This window comes from Misgurnus anguillicaudatus, chromosome 21 (genome assembly GCF_027580225.2).
Source record: "Misgurnus anguillicaudatus chromosome 21, ASM2758022v2, whole genome shotgun sequence".
Lineage (NCBI taxonomy): Eukaryota > Metazoa > Chordata > Actinopteri > Cypriniformes > Cobitidae > Misgurnus > Misgurnus anguillicaudatus.
The window spans coordinates 33,912,193-33,934,403 of NC_073357.2; the positions used below are offsets into that span (position 1 = coordinate 33,912,193).

The 22,211-nt window shown below is 36.4% G+C and overlaps 2 protein-coding genes across 4 annotated transcripts; both read right to left on the bottom strand.

The window, feature by feature from the left end:
* Positions 1 to 6,363: 6,363 nt before the first annotated feature.
* On the bottom strand, positions 6,364 to 12,716 carry tph1b (tryptophan hydroxylase 1b). 3 transcript variants are annotated; one of them, XM_073858978.1, is made up of 11 exons: positions 12,395 to 12,716; positions 11,668 to 11,828; positions 11,387 to 11,570; positions 11,138 to 11,238; positions 10,716 to 10,783; positions 10,423 to 10,619; positions 10,168 to 10,303; positions 8,688 to 8,814; positions 8,389 to 8,484; positions 8,145 to 8,278; positions 6,364 to 8,043 (listed from the first exon to the last, which is right to left on the bottom strand). In XM_073858978.1, exons 2-11 carry the CDS (start codon positions 11,800 to 11,802, stop codon positions 7,869 to 7,871), a joined length of 1,353 nt encoding a protein of 450 aa, XP_073715079.1. In that variant the 5' UTR covers positions 11,803 to 11,828; positions 12,395 to 12,716; the 3' UTR covers positions 6,364 to 7,868. The 3 variants fall into 3 exon arrangements, with proteins under 3 accessions (XP_073715079.1, XP_055059931.2, XP_055059932.2); XM_055203956.2 differs by having other exon boundaries at positions 11,668 to 11,802; positions 12,395 to 12,715; XM_055203957.2 differs by lacking the exon at positions 12,395 to 12,716 and having other exon boundaries at positions 11,387 to 11,593; positions 11,668 to 11,803.
* Positions 12,717 to 17,315: 4,599 nt separating this feature from the next.
* Positions 17,316 to 21,884, bottom strand: mns1 (meiosis-specific nuclear structural 1). Its single transcript, XM_055203958.2, has 10 exons — positions 21,683 to 21,884; positions 21,297 to 21,521; positions 21,018 to 21,145; positions 20,832 to 20,934; positions 20,522 to 20,751; positions 19,150 to 19,366; positions 18,935 to 19,042; positions 18,009 to 18,266; positions 17,802 to 17,927; positions 17,316 to 17,673 (listed from the first exon to the last, which is right to left on the bottom strand). The coding sequence occupies exons 1-10, from the start codon at positions 21,683 to 21,685 to the stop codon at positions 17,566 to 17,568; spliced, it is 1,506 nt and encodes a 501-aa protein (XP_055059933.2). The 5' UTR covers positions 21,686 to 21,884; the 3' UTR covers positions 17,316 to 17,565.
* Between the last annotated feature and the right edge of the window lie 327 nt (positions 21,885 to 22,211).

The window sequence follows — 22,211 nt, forward strand, 5'->3', positions numbered from 1 at the left end:
TATATTTGTGTCTCGGTATAACTTTGCATGGTGTCATACAGCATATTTGAATATATTTACCATAATTTGTATTGTTTAAGTACTAAAGTTAATTATACACTGTAAAAAATGTTTTTTTAATGTGTTAATTTTTTACACATTGTGTGTGTCATGCCATTTAACGTGTTATTTCATGTTAAAGGGGACTTATCATGGTAATCTGACTTTTCCATGTTTAAGTGCTTTAATTGGGTCCCCAGTGCTTCTATCAACCTAGAAAATGTGAAAAAGATCAACCCAGTAACTTAGTTTTGGTAAACCATTATCATATTAAATTTAGCTCCCCTTGTGATGTCAGAAGAGGACAATACCGCCCCTTAATCTGCACTATCCAACCAGGACACTGCCATTTATTGCAAAGAGAGAGAAATAATTAACGGCACAATTGAGTTTAATTTCATCAAACCACCATTATGGTGATCAGTGTCTGCTTTGCATTAGCTCATTTGCATTTTGAAGGACACACCAAAAAACTGCACATTTTTGTTCACACCTACAAAGTGGCAATTTTAATGTTATAATAAATTATCTATATGGTATTTTGAGCTAAAACTTCACATACGTGCTCTGGGGACACCGAAGATATATTTTACATCTTGAAAAAGTGTTGTGAAATGTCCCCTTTAAAATAAATGAAGGGAACATAACACAAGTTGTGTTAAAAACAGTGATGGGAGTAACACGTTACAAAGTGACTCCGTTGCTGTGGTTCCACTACTTTTGGCGGTGATGAGCATGTAACAAAGTTTTTTTTTGAATCAAGTAACGCAGTTACAATTGCTGAAATTTAAATGGGTTCATTACTCATTTAAATCTTACAATGAATAATAATAACAGAAGGTGTTTTTGTGACAACACATGTGTTGTCCCTAAAGTAACACACCTTCTGTGTTATTTTTAATTGTGCTGCCCACCACGGTCCTGCAACATTAGATCAAATATGTCTTGTCGGCAAGTGTTCATTTTTCACAAAACTATACGCGAGTAACAAACTCATTTAAATTTCAGTCATTGTAACTGCGTTACTTGATTGAAAAAAATACTTCATTACATGCTCGTTACCGCTAAAAGTAGTGGAATTACAGTAACGGAATTACTTGTGTTGTCCCTTTCATTTATTTTAACATGAAATAACGCATAAAATGGCATGACGCATACAATGTGTAAAAAATTAAAACACATTATTTTTTGCAGTGTATATACCTACTTCATAAGTTATGCTAAATCAACTGTTGCCAAGGTTGCTTTGCATTGTTTTCATGAGTTATATCTATGTGGATTAAAATGAACTAAGTGCACGTGTGGCCCGGTTTGAGTGCGTGTATGAGTGTTTTTCTCTGTTTGAGTGCATGTACCCCCAGTTCTTTGCTCTGCTGCTGAGCTTTGATCTTTTCAGACACTATGGCAACCTAGTTACCTAATAGGGACCGTAACCATAGCAACACAAGTATGTGATCTGCTTTCAACGGCAGCCCATTTCTCCCATGCCTTCCTGCCGCCTGGTTACATTTGTACTTGCTATTTGGGTCCACAATTCATTAGACACATTCACACATCAGAACACAAAGTTCTTCACGTAATTATCACTGATGCTATTCTTTACAGAAAGGGTATCATTACAGTCTTGAGACTCTGCCAACACAGAGACTAAGCTGAAGGGGATGTACGTAAACAAAACCAGACCCAAACGTAATGGGTTATTTACATCATTACCTGTAATTCCTTACACTTGTGTATATGTGTATGTATGAATTGCTGTATGATTCTGTATTATGAACCGAGTTGACATTAAGGAAATAAGCACCGACCCTCTTGACTCCAGAGCTCGCTCTGCAATGCAACAGTGAATTGTAACCTGCAATCAAACCGGAGCATCAAACAGGCTCATGCACCAAGCAGCCCTGCCTCCCACCCTCCAGTTCAGACTGCCTGCAAGGTGTCAAGCCTTCAAAGAATATCATGTAATACATAAAGAGGCCTTTGGATAAAAGCTCATGGGTAATTTTAGAAAGGTTTATAAATATAAAATGCTCTGAATTTTACTGGTGCTTCTTTTGAGAAGGGAAGAAATATTTTTTTAAGTTAATTTTGGAATTAAATACAAAAGTACTCCTTGTGTTTATGGAAAAATAAACTGCACAAATCTTATACAATTTTATATAATCTATACAACAATCCAGTCTTTAAAATCCAGGCTAAAGTAATAGGAGCAAAGTTTGATTTCAGTTATTGATTTCACATTGATTTCAATCTTAATTTCAATCAATAGTAAAGTTATCAGGTTATATTTTCACAGAATGTTCTTTACATAATTTGTATACATAATGTCTTAGAATAACTGAAATCCATGTTTACACATTTGCCAGTGTCAAGTACACTGTTAAAAATTTGCTGTAATTATGCAGCTGGTTGCCAGTAACTTACTGTAGAAGATAAAGACTGAAAATGTTTAATGTTTATTTAACTTTGAACAAACTGTTGCAAGTAAATAACATAAATGTAAAATCTACAGTAAGTTACTGGCAGCTAGTTGCCAGTAATACTGTAATTTCTACAGAATGTTTTTTACAGTGATACAGTACACGTTTAATGTACAGTGTAGATAACAGTGTAATGTAATTTTATATAAACTAGTTCACTTAAACTCTCTTTTGTGCATATATCAATACAAAATGTCACAATTGTGTCTTAGTTTGGTTGCTGTATTGTACAATATATGAAAATGTGACTAAATGTTTTATTTACACTGTAATGGGTGTACAGTGTTTTTTACTGTATTTTATTGAGATACATGTTGCATCAATGCTAAGCTTCAATTCAAAAATAATTGTTAGATTATGTAGTTCAGTTGTTGACACTGGTTCCACATAATTGATATAAGTTTTCTTAAAATAAACTCTGCAGATACTTATAATATTATTTTAAGATAACTCCAGTGTCTGTAATTGAATTATGTAAATCCAAAAAAAAATTCATTTTAGCGTATGACAATGTTTATCTTTCACTGCTCTCTCGTGAACTTCATGATCAGTAAAAAAATTCTGTAGAAATTACATTATTACTGTCAGCTGTTTGCCAGTAACTTACTGTAGATTTTACATTTATGTAACTGGCAACAGTAGTTTCCAAGTTCCAAGTCTTTATCTTCTACAGTAAGTTACTGGCAACCAGCTGCATAATTACAGCAATTTTAACAGTGTAGTAATTTTGTTATGCTTAAATAATATTTCTCTTCTGTACTTTATCATTTCCTTAAAAGAACATCTGTATAATCGAAAGAATAAAAAACAGATTCAAAGGCAATCTATGTTGTGCTCATAAGGTTTAACAGTCGCTTTGTTAAACTTGGACGTGCAAGTCTGTGACTGGGCCAGTGATGGTTAGACTGAAGGCTACTGAGCATGTGCAGTAAGTCTGCTCTGGGTCTTCTGCTCCTCATACAGTAACTTCATCTTCCTGTGCTGTCACAGGACAGCCTGCCATTGAGCAGCCAGCCCTAAAATTTTAATGAACACCAATTAAGCCTTCACAATGGCTTAAGTGGTTGGGAGTGCTGGCTGTGGAGATAGAAGAGCTCTGGGGTGAAATACAAGAGAATGTGGAGAGGAAGGAGAAGGAATGGAGAGGAAAGCAGAAAGACGTTTAAGTCTTAAGGAATACCAGAGCAGGACAATACTGAAGATTATCCTCATATTAAAGGCCCAGATCTTCCTGTGTTTTTAAACTTTGATTGTGTTTACAGTGCGCAATGTGTTTATGTTTCACGTGTAAAAAAACACATTATTTTTCACACAATTTACTTATCTGTATACCATGTTTTCACTGTCTTAAAAACGGGCTGATGTCTTCCTTGTTCTATGAAGTCCCTCCTTCAGAAATACGTAACGAGTACTGATTGTGTAGTTTGTTTAGTGTGTTATGATTCAACAACAGCTTAGCTTAGCAGAGCTGTTTCTGGCGACTGACATACTCCTGTGGGCGGAGTTTAGTGTGACGTCATTCAACCGAGAAGTAGAGGGCTGTAGTCCAAACCGGCCGTTCGCTGTAGGCTTTGAAAGAGCAATTCTGTTTAAGAAAATATATCGCCTGGCAGTGAACTTTATCATTTTGCAGGTGTTATTTATGCTCTAACAGCAACATTACACACTAACAAACGTGACCTTTAATATTTCACTAATATTCCTACTTATGAAAAATAGCCATTGATGTGAAATAAATTGGTATGGTAATTAAAAGAAAATTAAAAAAAATAATAATAATAAAACTAAAGAAAAAATATAATATGTAGTCTGTTATTTTAAGTGCATGATCATGTGTGTGCAATTTCTCACAGAATTGAATGACTCTCCAAATGGTTGATTGGCATTGCCAATGTCCATGACATTTTTATGATGTTGCATAAGCTTTTAAAGTGGCTTTAATGTGGCTGTCTAGCGGTAATCTATAGAGGAATGTACTGTTGATGGAAACAGACCAGAGAAGGGAAGAACGGGACTGGTTGACACCATGTTTTTTGTTAAATATTACTGGTGCACCAAACATCAAGAAACCACATACTGTACAAATAAAAGTTCTCTGGTGTGGTTATGAGTAATATGATTAATTTAAAAATAATTTAATTTAAAACCATGTGTTTATGAACAAAACCATGCCTTTTTAATCACTTAACATCATTTTTGTAATTGCATTTTTATTACTCAGAAGGGAACAGATGGCAACCAGCCACTGTGGTCAACCAACCTCTTCATCCCTAGTTAGATGTTTCTGCTCTTTGATTAATTAAAAACCAAAAATCTCCTTCACTCATCACACATGAAACAAAAGTAAATTAAGAGTTTAAAATGTACTTCAGCTAATCTAATACATTATACCGCCAAAAGTTTTGGGACACCCCTCCAATTGAACTCAGGTTTTCCAATCACTTCCAGTGAAAGAAACTCTTACTGCTTCATCATACTAAGACATTTAGACAATTTCATTCTCCCAACTATCTAGGAACCGTTTGGGGATGGCCCCTTTCTGTTCCAACATGACCGTCCACCAGTGCACAAAGCAAGGTAAAGACATGGATGAGTGAGTCTGCTGTGGAGGAACTTGACTGGCCTGCACAGAGTCCAATAAAACATATTTGGGATGAATTAGAGTGGAGACTATGAGCGAGGTCTTCTCATCCAACATCATTGTCCTTACACTGTAAAAAAAAGCATAGAAATTACAATGTTATTGCAGCTGGGTTGCCGGTAATTTACCGTAGATTTAAATTTATATTATTTACTGGCAAGAGTTTGTTCAAATAAAATAAATTTAAATATTAACAAGTCTTTACAGAATAAAACTATACAATAACAGCCTCATGCAAAGCATTCTGGGATCCAGAAATCATCATCAACCTTTTTCTGTTTTTTTTGCTTCAGATTTTGTTTCCCAGAATGTTTTGCTTGATGCTGTTTTTTTAATTTTACTCTGTAAAGACAAAGACTTGTAAATGTTTAATGTTCATTTAACTTTGAACAAACTGTTGCTAGTAAATAACATACATTTAAATCTACGGTAAATTACCGGCAACCCAGCTGCAATTTCTACGGATTTTTTTTACAGTGTACAAATGTCATTTTAGAAGAATGGTCAAAAACTCCCATAAACACACTCCTAAACCTTGTAGAAAGACTTCCATGAAGAGATGAAACTGTTATAGCTGCAAAGGGTGTGCCAACTTCATATTAAACCCTATGGATCAAGAATGGGATGTCATTCAGGTTCATGTGCATATAAATGTCCCAAAACTTTTGGCAATATAGTGTATTTTTTTATATCTGAGGTAGATCTATTCAGTGTTGGGGAAAGTTACTTTTAAAAGTAATGCATTACAATATTTAGTTACCTTGATATGATTCATAGGTGAGATCAATTCAGATCAACAAAAAGGACACTTTACAGGGTGCATGTTTTTAGAAAGAATGCTTTGTTTTAACACAACTGTAGACAAACGTCAAATCCAGTTCATAAATACATCTAAAGTCAAATTCTTAAAATTGTATACTGAATATTGGTTTATGCATCATATGGATATCTCCAATGTTGCAAATGTGTAAAAAGCAATTCAGAAAATACTGCGTTTGATTTTAGTATACTTGCCATGGAATTGTTAATCTATTAAATTGATCAGGTTTTACATTTCAGTTTTACGGAATAATCACTTAGTAACTGTAACAGAACAACACTGCTCTCTGCTGGACACAATGTCTTACTACAAGTGCAAGTCATGACTCATGAGTAACTCCAGCTCTTTAAAATCAATAAACAATCGGTCATGTATAAATAATTATGGTATGGTAATACTTTATTAATCATGTATAGGTCAAAAATTTGCTTGTTTTTAAGCTTTGTTCCTCTCCTTCCTTATCTGTGTGAAAGAATCCAATTTCATAATGAATATGCAATAAGCCATACTGATCACTGGATCAAGCTTTCATACAGTCTTCAAAACAAACTACAAACATACAAAATATTCAAACAGTTACTGATTCACATCATGATGAGAGAAAGGATGAAGTTAGTGAAACAATGTGGGTAATAAAGAGATTTATATCACAAGCACCAGCAAATAAATTATTCAGTGTTTAAAACATATACAATGGAAACAAATCCGCTAAACAGGTGCTCAGCTAGATTTCATGTCTGATGTTAAAAAACAACAGCAAAGAAACCAAACTGGATGATAATACACAATATGTGGGGAAGTTAGGATTAGTTGATGGGAGTTTAACTTAAAGGGACACTCCACTTTTTTCGAAAATAGGCTTTCTTTCCAGCTCCCCTAGAGTGAAACAACCGATTCTTACCGTTTTGGAATCCATTCAGCCGATCTCCAGGTCTGGCACTAGCACGTTAGCACAGCCTAGCATAATCCACTGAATCCGACAAGACCACCAGCATCACGCTCAAAAACAACCAACAAGTTTCGATATTTTTCCTATTTAAAACTTGACTTTTCTGTAGTTACATCGTGTACTAAGACCGACGGAAAATTAAAAGTTGTGATTTTCTAGACAGATGATTAGGAATATACTCTCATTCTGGCGTAATAATCAAGGACTTTGCTGCCTTAACATGGCTGCAGCAGGTGCAATGATATTACGCAGCAGCCGAAAATAGTCCCCTATGTTACTTTTAATAACAGGGGATTATTCTTGGGCACTGCCGTAATATCATTAAATAGAGTCAAATTAAATAGAGAGAAAAATATTGAAACTCTTTTGTTATTTTTGAGCGTGATGCCAATGGTCCAATCGGACTCAATGGACCATGCCAAGCCATGCCAAAAGTGGAACCGCCAGACCCAGAGATCGACTGAATGGACTCCAAAACTGCAAAATCAAATGTTTAACTCTAGGGGAGCTGGAAAAAAGAGCCCACCTTCAAAAAAGTGGAGTGTCCCTTTAAAGTTCAGACAATATTTAGGGTTGGATTTTTTTTCTTAAGCTATAATGTTGCTATATAGGACATTTAAGTCTTGCCTTAAAGTATTATGAATGTGTAAATATAGTATGAGGTCATATTGTGATAGGGTTAATTAATAGTGAAGGAGTAGAGATGATTATTTCAAAAGCTATATAAAGCAATGATTTTAAAGGCTTAGCTGTATTTGTCTGATATTCAGTACCAAAAAAAAGGTGCTCATGGAGACATTAGGAGTGATTCACGTCTGTAGTACAATTCAATGTATCTGAATGCTAGGTACATGATGTTTAAACAGCTATACACAATGTGCTCTAAAATGAGACATATCAAAATAAAAGCTATTAATATGAGCAAGATCGATCAGGGTCTCAGACACCAAGATGTGCGCTGAGTCTACAGAGAGCATCTCCCACAATGTCCAGCTCGTGTCTGAGTTCCTCAACCACGCCATTGATGCTTGGCATGTCTTTTAGCACACACACGCTCTGTGTGTATGGGTTATACCGCAGTGAGAACGGACGCTGGATCATTTTTGCAAACTCGCTGTGAATAGTAGCGGACAAACAGAGGAGAGTATAGTAAGAAACAAACAAATGATATTGTGTATAGTAAAGAATTGGATCAGAAATGATAAAACCATTTACCGCATTCTGACTTTGGCTTCCTCAAAGCTCTCAGAAATGAAGTAAACCTCTTGAAAGGTTGTGATGAGACACTCCTGGTTACAGGTGACCTTGGGCTCGAAAGGCAGGATTTTAGCATTGCCTGAGAGCGAGTGCTTCAAAGCAAAACAAGCCATGGCTATATTAACTGTTTTTATGAATACAACAATATAGATAAGGTAAAAATGAAAGGTGTTTGATTTAAACAATTGTAAATCTGGTCTACCTTGAGTTCACTGATGGAAGAGAGAAGTCCAGCACCATATGCTCTGAGCTTTCCATCCTGCTTGCACAGACCAAACTCCACCGTGAAGAAATAGCACTGCAATACCACATATATAATAACAGCAATTATAGTAATATCCTTGAAAATTAAAAATCAATGCTCAATAGTTTTATATTTCCAAATGTATATAGTAACCAGTTCAGCAACATACATTGAAAATAGCTTAAATAAATGGAAAAACACATTGGCCTTTCCCTGTATATCAACATCAGAACAGCATTTTGAACAGAAATACATACTGTTGCCAGTTTCTGGACAGCATCATCAGATGCCCCGAGAGAAGCCAGTCCTAATTCCTGAGAAAACTGTGCAAAACTGGGTTCAGCCAACAAAGGAACGTGACCCAACAACTCATGACATGTGTCCCTGAAAGACACAAATGTAAGGATCTCCTAAATTCTTGGTCAGAAACAGGCTATTTATTTATTTTGGTACAGATATTGAGGTACCAATATGCACCTTTTAGGTTCAAAAGTGTCCTTTTTGAAAAGGTACTGCCCCAGTGACAACCTTGTACCTTTTATCTGAGAGTTTATATGAGTTATTTTATGCACAGGATGGGGAAGGACAATTTGGCATTTCCGATTCATCTAACCTGCATGTCTTTGGACTGTGGATGGAAACCGGAGAACCTGTAGTAAACGCACGCTGACACCGAAAGAACATAGAAAGCCAGAAGTTCTAGTATGTGAAGTTCTAGCTCAAAATACCATATAGATAATTTATTTTAGAACGTTAAAGGACAAGTTCGGTATTTTACACTTAAAGCCCTGTTTTCAGATTGTTTATGATGAAATAGAACAGTTTTGACTGAAATTTGGACATATGCGGCTGGCCCGAGAATTTTCGGGTGCTTGTTGTATCACCCTCCACCTCTACAATGGCTGCATAGGTGCACTGGAACAATCCTTCCTAAAATGCATTAAAGTTTTGTTTACAAAGACGTGAAACTCACCAAGTGGTCAGGGGTGAAATGCTCACACAAAAATCGCTGCAAAAGATGCTTTCCAGCAGGGGTTTTACCGTTTGTTGTAAACTTGTGGACCTATTTTTCCAAACACCTCACACCCGTACATTCTTCCATTGAGAGCTTGAATAATAAACACTCCAGTCCAGTTGGTGGCGATCAACTGGTTGGTGGCTGCCTTTGCCACCAAAAAAAACCCCATTCCATTTTATCATAAACAATCTGAAAACAGGGCTTTAAGTGTAAAATACCGAACTTGTCCTTTAAAATGGTCAGTTTGTAGGTGTGAGCAAAAATGTGCCGTTTTGGGGTGTGTCCTTTAAAATGCAAATGAGCTGATCTCTGCACTAAATGGCAATTTCGTGGTTGGATAGTGCAGATTAAGAGGCAGTATTATTATAATAAGATCCCCTTCTGACATCACCAGGGGAGCCAAATTTCAATGATCTATTTTTTCCTATGCTTGCAGAGAATGGTTTACCAAAACTAAGTTACTGGGTTGATCTTTATTTTCTAGGTTGCACATGGGACCCAATTATGGCAATTAAACAGGGAAAAATCAGATTTTCATGATATGTCCCCTTTAAAACAAAGCTGGAAAAATTGCTGCAGGATGGTGAGCTGGAATGTCTGTATCATCCTTGGACTACTTGGTTTGAATAACAAAAGTGGGGGTAGATCAAGTAAACACAGCCTTTTTACCATGTAGCTTTATTGACCCTGCACAATAAACAGATCTGCTTTGTACTTACGGCTCAGGAGTGTACAGCGGATCTGAGCTGTGACGCACATATTGTGTACAGTGAAACACTCGGAAGGCCAATCCTGCCAGGAAATCTCTTGGTGAAAGATAGCCAGCAACAGGGCGAATGGTAAAGCCAGTTCGTTCTGAAAAGCATACAGTCATTACACATGAGATAAAACCATTCTGTCGTTTGCTAATGAGACAGCAATTTTTTATTTCCTGTATACCAAGTGATTTTTTCCCTAATTGTGTTCAGTCTTACCTTTCAAGAAGTTAGACACATCCTCCAGCTGTGGTATGTTGTCTTCTCTGTATCCACAGTATTGGGTGAGCAGAGGCAAGTTGCGCACATACTCTTTGCAGGCGTGTGTGGGGTATAGCTTGTTTAACTCCCGAAACACTACACCCCATGTCTTTACCTCTTCTGATGTAAACTCCACACATGGTATTGGATCTCCACTGCATGAGGCAGAGAGAGACAGAATGAGAGTAAAAGAAAAAAAATTACAACCACTACCAAAAGATATAAATGAAAGTCTTATGGTTAAAACTTACTGTTTGTAACTCATGGCAAGATCAGCGAAATATTTCCTCCGCTTACGGTAAACGTTATCTTTGAATCCCTAAAATCATCAACAAGCAAGATGTAAGATCATTTGCTCTGTATGGATTTGCTTAAATACAGGATTATGAGGAAAACAATAGAGGCACCATAATAGAGATTCATTCAATTTACTCATTTTTTAACGTAAGTGGTTGCAATCAATTTATGTAGCTACATTTAAACAAAAGTTTTTTTTTTTTTTTTTATGTAGCTTAAAAAAATTAAATGCAACCACTTACCTTAAAATTTTAAGTAAATTAAATGAATCATTTTTTCAATGTACATACTAAAATAAAATAATAAGTGAATTAACATTAACGCATTTCGAATTCTGTGGCAGAAAGTTATTTTATAGAAATGAAACAATACCAACCGGATGATCAGCATCCAGATCTGATCCATACATCAGAACACGACTGGCACTCTTATCCAGATCTGAGATATTCTTGGGAAACCAAGGCACCTCGGCAAGATCTAAAAAATTTTAAAGTTTACTGTGCTACTCATAATTGCTACACATAGCCCTAATGTGACCCTGTAGAGGATAAGTGAGTTTAGAGAATCGATCAATGAATTTCAAATGTTAAAAAGCATAGCAGTTATCTTATGGTGTACACTGTACCATTTTCAGGAGTGCTGAACTTATCCGCTGATTCCATGGATATAATGCTGGTTTGTTTGCGCAGAAGCTGAACGATTTCCTTCAGGGTTTCTCGATCACTGTCACAATCAACCAGCACCTCCAGCTCTGAGTTACGCCTTCGAGACTTACGAGACTCAATATGCAAAAGGTTTACCTGGTTGTCCTGTTGTAATAGATGACAGAAACCTTACAACACAATGAAGAGAAAACATTGTTTAACAATAAAAATAATTTAAAGAAAATATACTATCTAGACCCACCTGAAATAGTTTCAATGCCTTCACAAGACCTCCAACTTCATTTTTTAGAGAGAAGACAATTGCAGCATGTTCTCTCTTTGATGGGATGATCTTGTCTTTGCTCTCGTCAGTCTTATTACATGTAGATTTGTTCATCTTTACAAAATATTTGAAGACAAAGCCTATTATATGAAATATCATGTCTCTTAAAAATATAGGACAACAGTCTGTCACACAGAACGTTTGTTTAATTTCCTGTCAGTGAACTTTTGTTTGTTTAAGAAAATCCTTATTCACACGCAAATCACATGTAAAAATGATCATTGGATATGGATAACACTGTCTTTGAGGTTAGTTTTAGACTGCATGCTTTATCCAACAGACGCACTAGTTCAGCACTATATGGTGGACAGAGGATTCAAAGTTATCTCAGCCAAGCATTCATAAAATGAACAAACGTCAAACAGAGCAGACATTCCTGCTAATTCAAAATAACACGATAAATAAAAACGAACGCGACATTGGTATTAAATGCATAAAATGCACAGCAGGCGCACATTTAAAGATGCGTAACACTAGAAAGTATACAAAAATGCCCATACAGTATCAACGCAGACGGATGCTGTCAGTCAATAACCGTTTGCTCATTCTCTGTTCCATATACTGTAATAAAGTCATGCGTGTTTCATTTACTTCATCCTTTATATCTCAAATGATATAACAGAAATAACATATAAAAACGTTTCACCTCATTGTTGAGTTGCTTCTCTTCGTAAAACTTATTGATGGAGTCAAAAGACCGTCCTCTACGCGGTCCGTCAGTTTTGTTGGAAAGCATGAATAGGTCGTCTTTATATAGCCTATAGCAAAATTAGCTACAATAGAAAGGTGTTTAGCTTACGTAGACGGTGGTGTGTGAAGCCTATCTGATAATGATAATGTTTTCCCTCTGGATTTATAAATGGGCAGGTTGAGGAGAGGGAGGAGCGCGTGCAGCTCATCTGGTAAGTCCACGAGTTATATAAGGGAATATTTTCAGTCTTTGGAACTGTACTCCTTAGATATTACGAGGCCTTGTAGGAAAAAACCTATGATTTTTAACTTTAAAAAAATAAAAATAAAAAAAATAATGTGCATGTTATTTCTTAGACAAATAGCACCACAATGCTAGTAAAAATAAACCAGAATCCTTTTGGCAAGTGTCGATATTAGATTTGCTTTATAAATGTCTTAGTTACCACAAATTAACGCTGAATTCAGTTATTTTCCTTAACCAATGAGGTAACACCAAGTAATTTTTAAGCGTCATGTATGTGCAAATGAACAACGTTTACTATTGTTACAACGTATTATTCCTTGAATAATAAATCTATCGTGATACTGGACACAAATTAAAGAAGAAAACATTAATGACAGCAAAATGTTGAATGTTATTAAAACAGAAAGTTTACGATCTATGACGATCTGCTTCTGTTTCAGCACTCTTGCCAAATGAACAGCTCCTCCACAGCCAATAAAACCCCTCAAATCGAGTCAGAGAGAGACCTTGGCATTTAAACGTATCCAATCTTTCATTTGATTCATATATTGTAGACATTGGTTTATTTATTTATTCTTTCCAAGGTTGGGCTGGGATCAGTATTTCCACACCTCTGTGGAAAGCGATGTGGCTAACTATCTAATAAGACACGGCACTACGCCTAGATTAACTGGTGACGATTGATTCGGAATTTGCTTGTCATTGGCTTCTCTGTTATCTCCAAACCAAAGGCCCCAATCCACACTGAGTCCAGGCCGGGGGGGATTTGTTCCAATGTGAGAAACATGGAAAATAATAAAAGCACGTCATTGATAATGATGTGGTAGTTATGAGCAATGGCTGTTTACAAGCTCACACCAGCATTAATTATCTCAAAACTCAATATAATTAGGTACTGCTGTACATACAAGTCCAAATAACGTGACTAATCTTTTATTCAGACGTTCTCACGCTATTCTGTGCTTTATTGGTCCATTGTTTGTGCCTCCCACTGCTTGGTCATTGATCTGAAAGACCTCCGTACCCCTCCTCGGGTGGACAGGCAGTCTTTTGTATTGAGGTCTGTAAGTACACATCTCATTAGGCCTGAAGAGATTCACAATCTATTGAAACAGCCAGTTTATACCAGTTCCTACAGCACAGAATCATCAAATCTAGAATATATTTAAATTTTCAAATCGTCATTTAAATTGTTGAAAACCAGCGGACAGTTGTTCAAAAAGTTTAATCTGGATCAAAATGATACAGATTTGGAAATCCCGAGTTTTGCTATACAGGATCAGGTAAACCATCTCACTTTTGTCCGGGTTTTTCAAAGCAAATTTAGATCACCCTGAAATCTAGATTGCTAGGTTTCCTGGAGAGGGATTATCTTAAACCAGGACTAGGCTTTAGTTTAATTAGGAAATATAACTAGTTTTAACCAACATGCCTTACTAAAAACATCACTTGTGTGCATTTTGAGGCAAAATAAAGGGTACTGGTGCAAGATATGTCAGTGCAAGTTTTTTCAGTTTGGACAGCTCTTACATTTATTTTAGTCACGGACTTGTCTAATCCCTGTCTGGGAAACCACCCCTTCTGGAATCACATGTAAATATTGACTATTAGCAACTTATTATGTAAAAAAACAGCAGGTGGTTTGGTCAGTATTGGGTCACTAAGTGGAGAGACAATAAAACAGCACAACTTTCCCTTACTTTTTTATTTCAATTCAACATTCAGTCTGTTCTTCTGGCTCACAAATATAAATATAAATATTATATATATAGTTAAAGTAAAGTTAAAGTAAAACATGAATTAAAATTACAATGAAAAAAATGATTCATTGAATTTAATCAATTTTTTAAGGTAAGTGGTTGCAATCAATTTATTTAAGCTACATTTAAAGTAAAATAAAATATAAAACTTTTGTTTAAATGAAGCTTAAATAAATTGATTGCAACCACTTACCTAAAAAAAAATGATTAAATTCAATGAATCGGGGGGTTTTTTTCCAGTGTAACTGTTAATTTTTTAAATATTGACTGCTGTATGAGGGATTTATATGTTTTTTTCTTTCGTGACTGGAAGGTTTAAATGATAGCTCAATGTTATACTTTGAATTTTTTTATAATTTTCAATAAAAAAAAAGATAAATGTATACATTTTACATGATTAAAATGTTGTATTGTAGACTAGTTGTATAGGTTTATACGTTTTAGTAACCTTTTTTTTTTTAGAAATTTTATTATATTTTTGTTTCTGAAATCCACCCTTCTGCATAGAATCAAAATAATCCTATTTTTTGGGATCAAACAAATCTAATCTTACTAAAAACTTTTGAACAACACAAAGTGAAGATTTGATCCTGATCAAACCTAGATTGGATTTTGTGATCCAATCCAAATTCAGAATCCATGTTTTTTTGTTTGTTTTTTTGAACAATCCATTTTTAAATATTGATGTAATCCGCTAGCCGAAATCCAAAAAGATTACTTTTGAACAACTGGCCCCAGGATATAAGCAAACTGTTGAGCATTCTTTATTAGTCAGCATTTCACAGCTCATTCTTGTAACCACAACTCATCTATATAGTTCATTAACACAGGAAATGCATTCAGGAGCATTATCCTTGTGCCAGTAGCCATCCGGGGCTTCAAAACACACTGATAAACAAAGATAAAAATCAAGGAAATGGGAAAGTTATAAAAATGGCATGATTAATGATTCCTCTAGCTTATCGTAAAGTCCAATTTGAAGAAGCAAATGTACGGTCACGTATGTGTACTACTAGTTCATTGCTATAGGTCAGATATATATATATACACAACATTGTTTTGTAGGACCATTGACATCCAGTTTGATTAAGCTACAGTGTATAACTGATTCAAGTCTAATCATACTCAGGCTAATCCAATGTACTGCTGGAGTCTGGTCTATTAACATAAGCTTCACTGTAGACACAGAGCTCCTCCTATCAGAGACTTCACCATTAATCAATTCAATCTACAGCCAATCTAAGCAACAGGACAAACCCTTCAAACTAAGGTTGCATGCAAGTATAAAGCTGCATTAAAAAGGGAGATGATTTATAAGTGTTCATTGGTCTGTTAAACAACATGTAGTCCCTTCAAGGTATTAGTGCTTCCGGTTCTTTCAGGCGAGCAAGACTTTGTGATGCAGAACAATGTCAAAAAAGATTAAGTCTGGATATGTTCAGTGATCCTTAGTGGAAAGATAAAAAAAATTGGCCCGCCCACTAAGAAATCCCCCAAAATGTGTTTTATTTTATAATTACAGGTGGTACAAATAAAATGTGCTCCAATGATGATAACAATTTGGCTGTGAGGAAGAACTAACACTCATTAATGGGCCAATAAGGCACGAGTCAAGCTTTGGCATGGTCTACAAACTTGACTGATGTTTCCTTGCTGACCTTTTATATATATTTAATTGAAATACACAAAAGCAGAGGACGAACATACAAGCTCAAGCAGCTAAATCTGCATAATGCCCAAGTGTGACAGGCATAAACATGTATGTCAGCATGTGCATCTGGTACACACTAACCTGTGATATCTTGATCATCTTGTATAGATGCCAAAAAGAGCAAATGTATGGGTTGTATGATTCACTTTTAACTTCAAAAGGACTTCAAAAGTACTGAAACCACACAAGTACACTCTTTACTGTCCTCACATACAAACCCTGTATATATAGTAGGATCTCCAAATATGGTCAATGAACAGGAGACTTTTTGTCTCATGCTTATTCAAAAATTATATATTAACAACAGTAAAAAAACTTTATCTTTTCTCACCAATTGACCATAGCGTGTTACTGATTCATTACACAGCGTTAGCTTGGTATTATGCTGCTATTGACACTGAAGCTGTATGACACAGGAAATTACCTGAAAGACACACTAAAATGTTTACTGTCCATTCAAATTGTAACACTATATCATTCAAAGACTCAAGGTCATTTCTATAATCTCATTAGAAGAATGCTATATGGGACAAACAGGGCAGCTTCTTTCGTCAGCATTCTACACTGTAAAAAAAATAGTATGCTGTATTTACTTAAAAATATAGTGCATCATTTTTGCATCAATTGCTTAAAATTCCACGTAATGCTTACTTAAAAAAATGGATGCAAAAATGATGCGCTATATTCTTAAGTAAACTCAGCCTTTACTTTTTTCATTGTACATAAGAGGAGTATTCTGTTATCTAATAAGATTGAAGCTCATAAGTTCATTTTCAAAAGTCAGGTATATGTAACAGGAAATGGTTCGATGAAAACAAATTACTGACAGGGCGGCAGCTAGATGCATGTACTGGACTTACTAAAAAGGGAATGACCGACAGCTGTTGAGACACTGGGGGATTTGACTACAGGAGCAGTCATATCTGATTAGATTCTTGCTCGTATGATTTAATGCCTGCCAACCATCTCCCTACCCGTATCCAGATCTTTCTTATGCAGCAATGAATTCACGCAGGAAAGAAATTGCTTGTGTTTCTTCGAAGAAAAAACAAGTAGAGGGAGTACATGGTTTGTATCGAACATAAAACAGGGAAGAGTGAAAACAATGTTATTAACACCGACTGTATGCTTATCCACATGGAAAAAACATTCTGTATAATAGGTAGTATATTTTAATGCCAATCTTTTGTCATGAATGAATCACTAGCTGAAACATTACATTTAACACACTATACAGTTTGAAGATATTGTAAAATGTATTCAAGATAATTTTTAATGTCTGATAAAAGGTTTCCAATAGTTTGTGAAATAGTCTATATATCTAATACCTGCTGGAAACTTTTAAACGAGCACTGAGCACTAAACAAAGAAAATTTACCACAGTGTTCATCACATTAATTTAGGGATGGCTAATCATCCCCCCAACCCTCATCAGAGAAAACATCGGCCTGTTGTCGTTTGAAATTGTTTCTAAAATCCTCATCAAAGTGCTTCATATCATCTTCTCTGAAAATACCCTAGTGAGTAAAAAAAAAAATTGGGGTATTAGAAACAAATTCACTCAGAAAATAATCTGGCCAAACAATTATTTATCAATAAAAAAAGCATTTGTGTTATATGAAAATCTATGATGTGCTGATCAAACCTTTGGTAGGTATCCCAGCAGTTTCGTAGCATGCTCTTTGAGGAGCTTCTGTCTCTCTTCTTCAATGATCTGTCTACGCTGAGACTCTCTCTCCTCCTCCATTGCTCTCTCCTGTGCCTCTCTCTCCTGTTAAACAGTCAGATATTCATATTATATTTACCATCAGAACTTACAGAAAGGTAAGCAGTTTTTGTACTTAAGTCTTACCTGTTCAGCCAAGTATTGCTGTCTCCTGTCTTCCAGCAGCTTCTCCACGGCCCTTTTGTGTTCTAATTGTTTCATGCGACGCTTTTGAGCATTCATCTGCTCAATGCGGTCATCCTCTGCAAACTTGGCCATCATCATCTGTCTAAATGCCTCTTCTTCCTCTTTTTCAGCCTGTATACGCAACTGCTTGAAGGCCATCATCTCCTGACACGTCTGCTGCAGTTCTAGGCGTTGCCGGATCCTCTTCTCCATCTCTTCCTGTGCGTGACATTTGAAGATGAAAGATGAAATTTACACTGTAAACCTTACATGATATTGGTAAATTTGACATAACCTCGTTATGAACACATAATAGTTTGAAAGCATTTTACTGTAACGAGAATAATCATTAAATTACCACAGTAATAAAATAATGAGTAGTGGGGGTTTACAATGAGCTTATCGTTCATAAAATAGACCCTTTTACTGTTTGTACACAATGATGACGGGGCAACGTATGTGTGCGCATTTAAGCAACGGAAGTATGGCAAGAATCAACACAGACAGAGAAAGTTATTTAAAAAAGTTGACTTATCAACTTTTTCAACACAGCTACCAGATCCGTGTACTATTAGCAGATGGCCAAAAATAAAGTTGCCGGATCCATATAAACATATATTAGTATGTTATATTAGTGCAACCAAATGCAACAACCAGACATTTTGATGCTGGGAAACCGTTTTAATAAACTTTCTGAGTTGCTAACTCTTTAGAACCAATTGGAACACCAATTCTGTTGCCTAAATGCATGCGCGCGCAGGCTATTTGATCACGTGAGCTGTAAAAGGGTCTATAATGTCACGATCTGAAAAAATAAATCAATCAATCAAATAGGGAGGGGTTGGAGCACATGAACAACAGAAAAGTTGTAGAGTAAGAGTTCTCACGATTTCTTGTTGTCTTGCCGCCTCAGCCTGCTCTTCCAAATAGAGTTCCTCACGGACACGCTCCATCTCCTCACGCTGTCTTCTTTCCATATCAATCTGCTCTGAGAGCTAAAAAAGGAGGAAAGACATAGCACATTAATACTTAAATCTGCATAACTTGCATGTTAAATAAAATGTTATTAAAGGTGAAAGTGTGCGCCATTTTTTAATTGTACCATTTTGTGCAGGGTTTCTTTCGCCTGCTCCCGTTCTCTAACTTTGGCCATTCTGTCCTCCTCCTTAATCTGCTGGTAGCGAGCATATTCAAGGATGCGCCTGTTCTCTGCCTCCATCTTTTCTCGCTCCATACGTCTCCACTCCGCTTGCTGCTTTTTAAATTCGTCAATGTACCTCTGAGTGGCTGTAACCTTCTCAAGTCGTAACTGGCGCTCCCTGAAAATTAAACTTGACCATTAGCTCTTCTACACTGACCTAACTGATCTAAAACAACAATAAATGTGATAATGTTGTGGATTCTGGAAGGTCCAGCCCAAGAACAAACCACCCATTAAAGTTGCAGTGTGTAAATTTTAGCGTCATCCAGTGGTGAGGTTGCGAATTGCAAGTCCATTGCTCACCCCTCGTTTTGAAACGCAATGGTACCCGCTACTGGAAAAACATGTAATTGACGGAGACAACTAAGTAAAAAAGTTTGTCTGTTAAGGGCTTCTGTAGAAACATGGCGGCACAAAATGGCGACCCTCTGTGTATATGATAAAAAGGTCTCGTTCTAAGGTAATAAACACAAAACGGTTCATTATAAAAAGGTCTTTATAAACCTCTGATAATATAGTTTTGTATATTATGTTGTATTTCTGTCAAAAAATCCTTCTAAAAATTACACACTGCACCTTTAAGCAACTTAAAGGGACACTCCACTTTTTTTTTTTAAATATGGCTGATATGGCTAGGAACTATACTCTCATTCTGGCGTAATAATCAAGGACTTTGCTGCTGTAACATGGCTGCAACAGGCGTAGTGATATTACGCATTGCCCGAAAACAGAACACTGCCATTGAAAGTTACTAAGGGGACTATTTTCGGCTGCTGCATAATATCATAATATAGTCCTAATCATATCTGCCTAGAAAATCACAACTTTTAATTTTCTGTCGGCCTAAGTACACGATGTAACTACAGAAAAGTCAAGTTTTAAATAGAAACTCTTTGGTTATTTTTTAGCGCAATGCTAAATGGTCTAATCAGATTCAATGGATTGTGCTAAGCTATGCTAAAAGTGGTAGCACCAGATCCGGAGATCAGCTGGATGGATTCCAAAATGATAAAAATCAAATGTTTAACTCTAGGGGAGCTGGAAAATTTGTATATTTTTTTAAAAAAAGTGGAATGTCTCTTTAAGGACAAATGTGACCCTACCTGTATTATTAAGAATATCAAGGCTGTATTTAAACAAGTTGTTCTTTATATTATATAGGATGATTTATGTAGAAGACAGTAAATCACAAAAATGACTTTAGATGTGCTTTCAAAAGCAGGGTCACAAATAATCCAGTAAAAAATTACCATAAAGACAAAAAAACACTCACATCTGATCCTCCTCGTAGATCTTCCTCACTATTTCATCTACCACGAGTTTCTCTTTGATAAACTCCTCATACGCCTCCTGCCTCTTGCGCTCCTTCTCCTCAAGCTGTTGCTCAAGATCTTGCTGGTATCGGATCACCTCCTCATGCCTCTTCTGTTCCTGTTTTTCATTCTCCACCTCTGCCCGCTCAAGCTCATCCTTTATTTTACGTGCAATAGCAGCTTCTTGTCTCTGGTAAAATGTGAACGCACAATCAGGAAAATCACAGGAGACGTGCCCAAATCTATAACACAGCTGGAGTTCTCACTCACCAATGTTTCATATTGCATGGCCTCCTTTTCAGCTATCTGTGCTGCCCGCTCTCTGTTCATGTAGGCCGACTTGAGCTTTAACTCTAGCTCTCGAAGCTCAGCACTGCCAATAAATAAAAAGGATGGTATAGATACAAGGAAAAAATCATATGGTGGTAAGGTGGTTTATAGTGAAGTAAAGCCTACCTGTTCTCCTTAATGTGTTGCCTCATCTTTTCATCTCTGAGTTTCTCATAATTAATTCTGGCCAGTTCCTGGGCGATCCTCTCCTCCTGTTCAAGCTGCTTCTGTTTGAACTCTCTCTCCCTCTCTGCCTAAAATTGCACATTGCCTCAATTAATGTTTGGCCTTTGAAACATTTAAAGGTTTTAAAGTTTAACAATGAAGACAATCGGTTTTAAAGTTTAACAATGAGGCAAGCATCTGTTTTAGGGAGCAGCTGATGTATAAAATAATTTAACCAACCATGAGAAGTGTCTCCTCGATGTGCTTCCCATACTCTTCATCTTGCAGTCTGCGGAGAAAGCGCTTTTGCTCGACTCTCTCTTCACTCTGGAGGTTTGCCTGCAGCAGCCGCTCTTTGGCCACACGTTTGCTCTGATCCTCACGAATTTCATCCTGTCTGCGGCTCTCCAGGATCATCCTCTGATGGTGGCTGTGAGAGATGTTGCGTCGCTGCCGCGTGGCTGACTGCGAAGAGACACTTACAATATTAAGTTATACTGGACAACACAACATTACTCAGTGACGAGAGGCGGAGGTTTAAGCCCTTGTACATAAAGCGACTCCTAAACTTTATAAAATGATGAGCTAAATCCTAAGACATTGTTTGAAATCTGATTCATATTTACCATCCTTTACGTTGCTGCAAGGGTTTGTTCGGCTTGTGCGATATAAATGTACTCGCTAACGAAAGAAAGCAGGAAACTACTGCAGGTTCGCTTGTTTGTGAGTTGTTGTCGTGGAAACCTCGGGCTTTCGCAACTCTGACAGCAAAAACGAACCGCATTGGTCATTATTACAGGCGCAGAGCCAATGAACGCATCAGATAAACAACGAACAGGTGACGTTTGGTTCCGGTTGAATTTTCCCCATTCATTTCCATTGGCGTGCTTCTCATTCTGTTCATTCTTGCTTCCCTGCCTCGCGACATGGGAAGGAAAACTTTAAATATAAAGTTAAAAACATACTTTAGCTATAAGTTAAAACCTCCCATATTCATTTTATTCTATAGTGGATGTTTAACGTTACTCGTATGATACGAGTAAAACATCCACTATAATAGAATAAAATGTATATTGAAACATCTGACTTTTCATGTACTGAGGGCTCTTTAAAACCTGAAACTACCAAACCATTTCAATGTTTGTTTAAAAAATA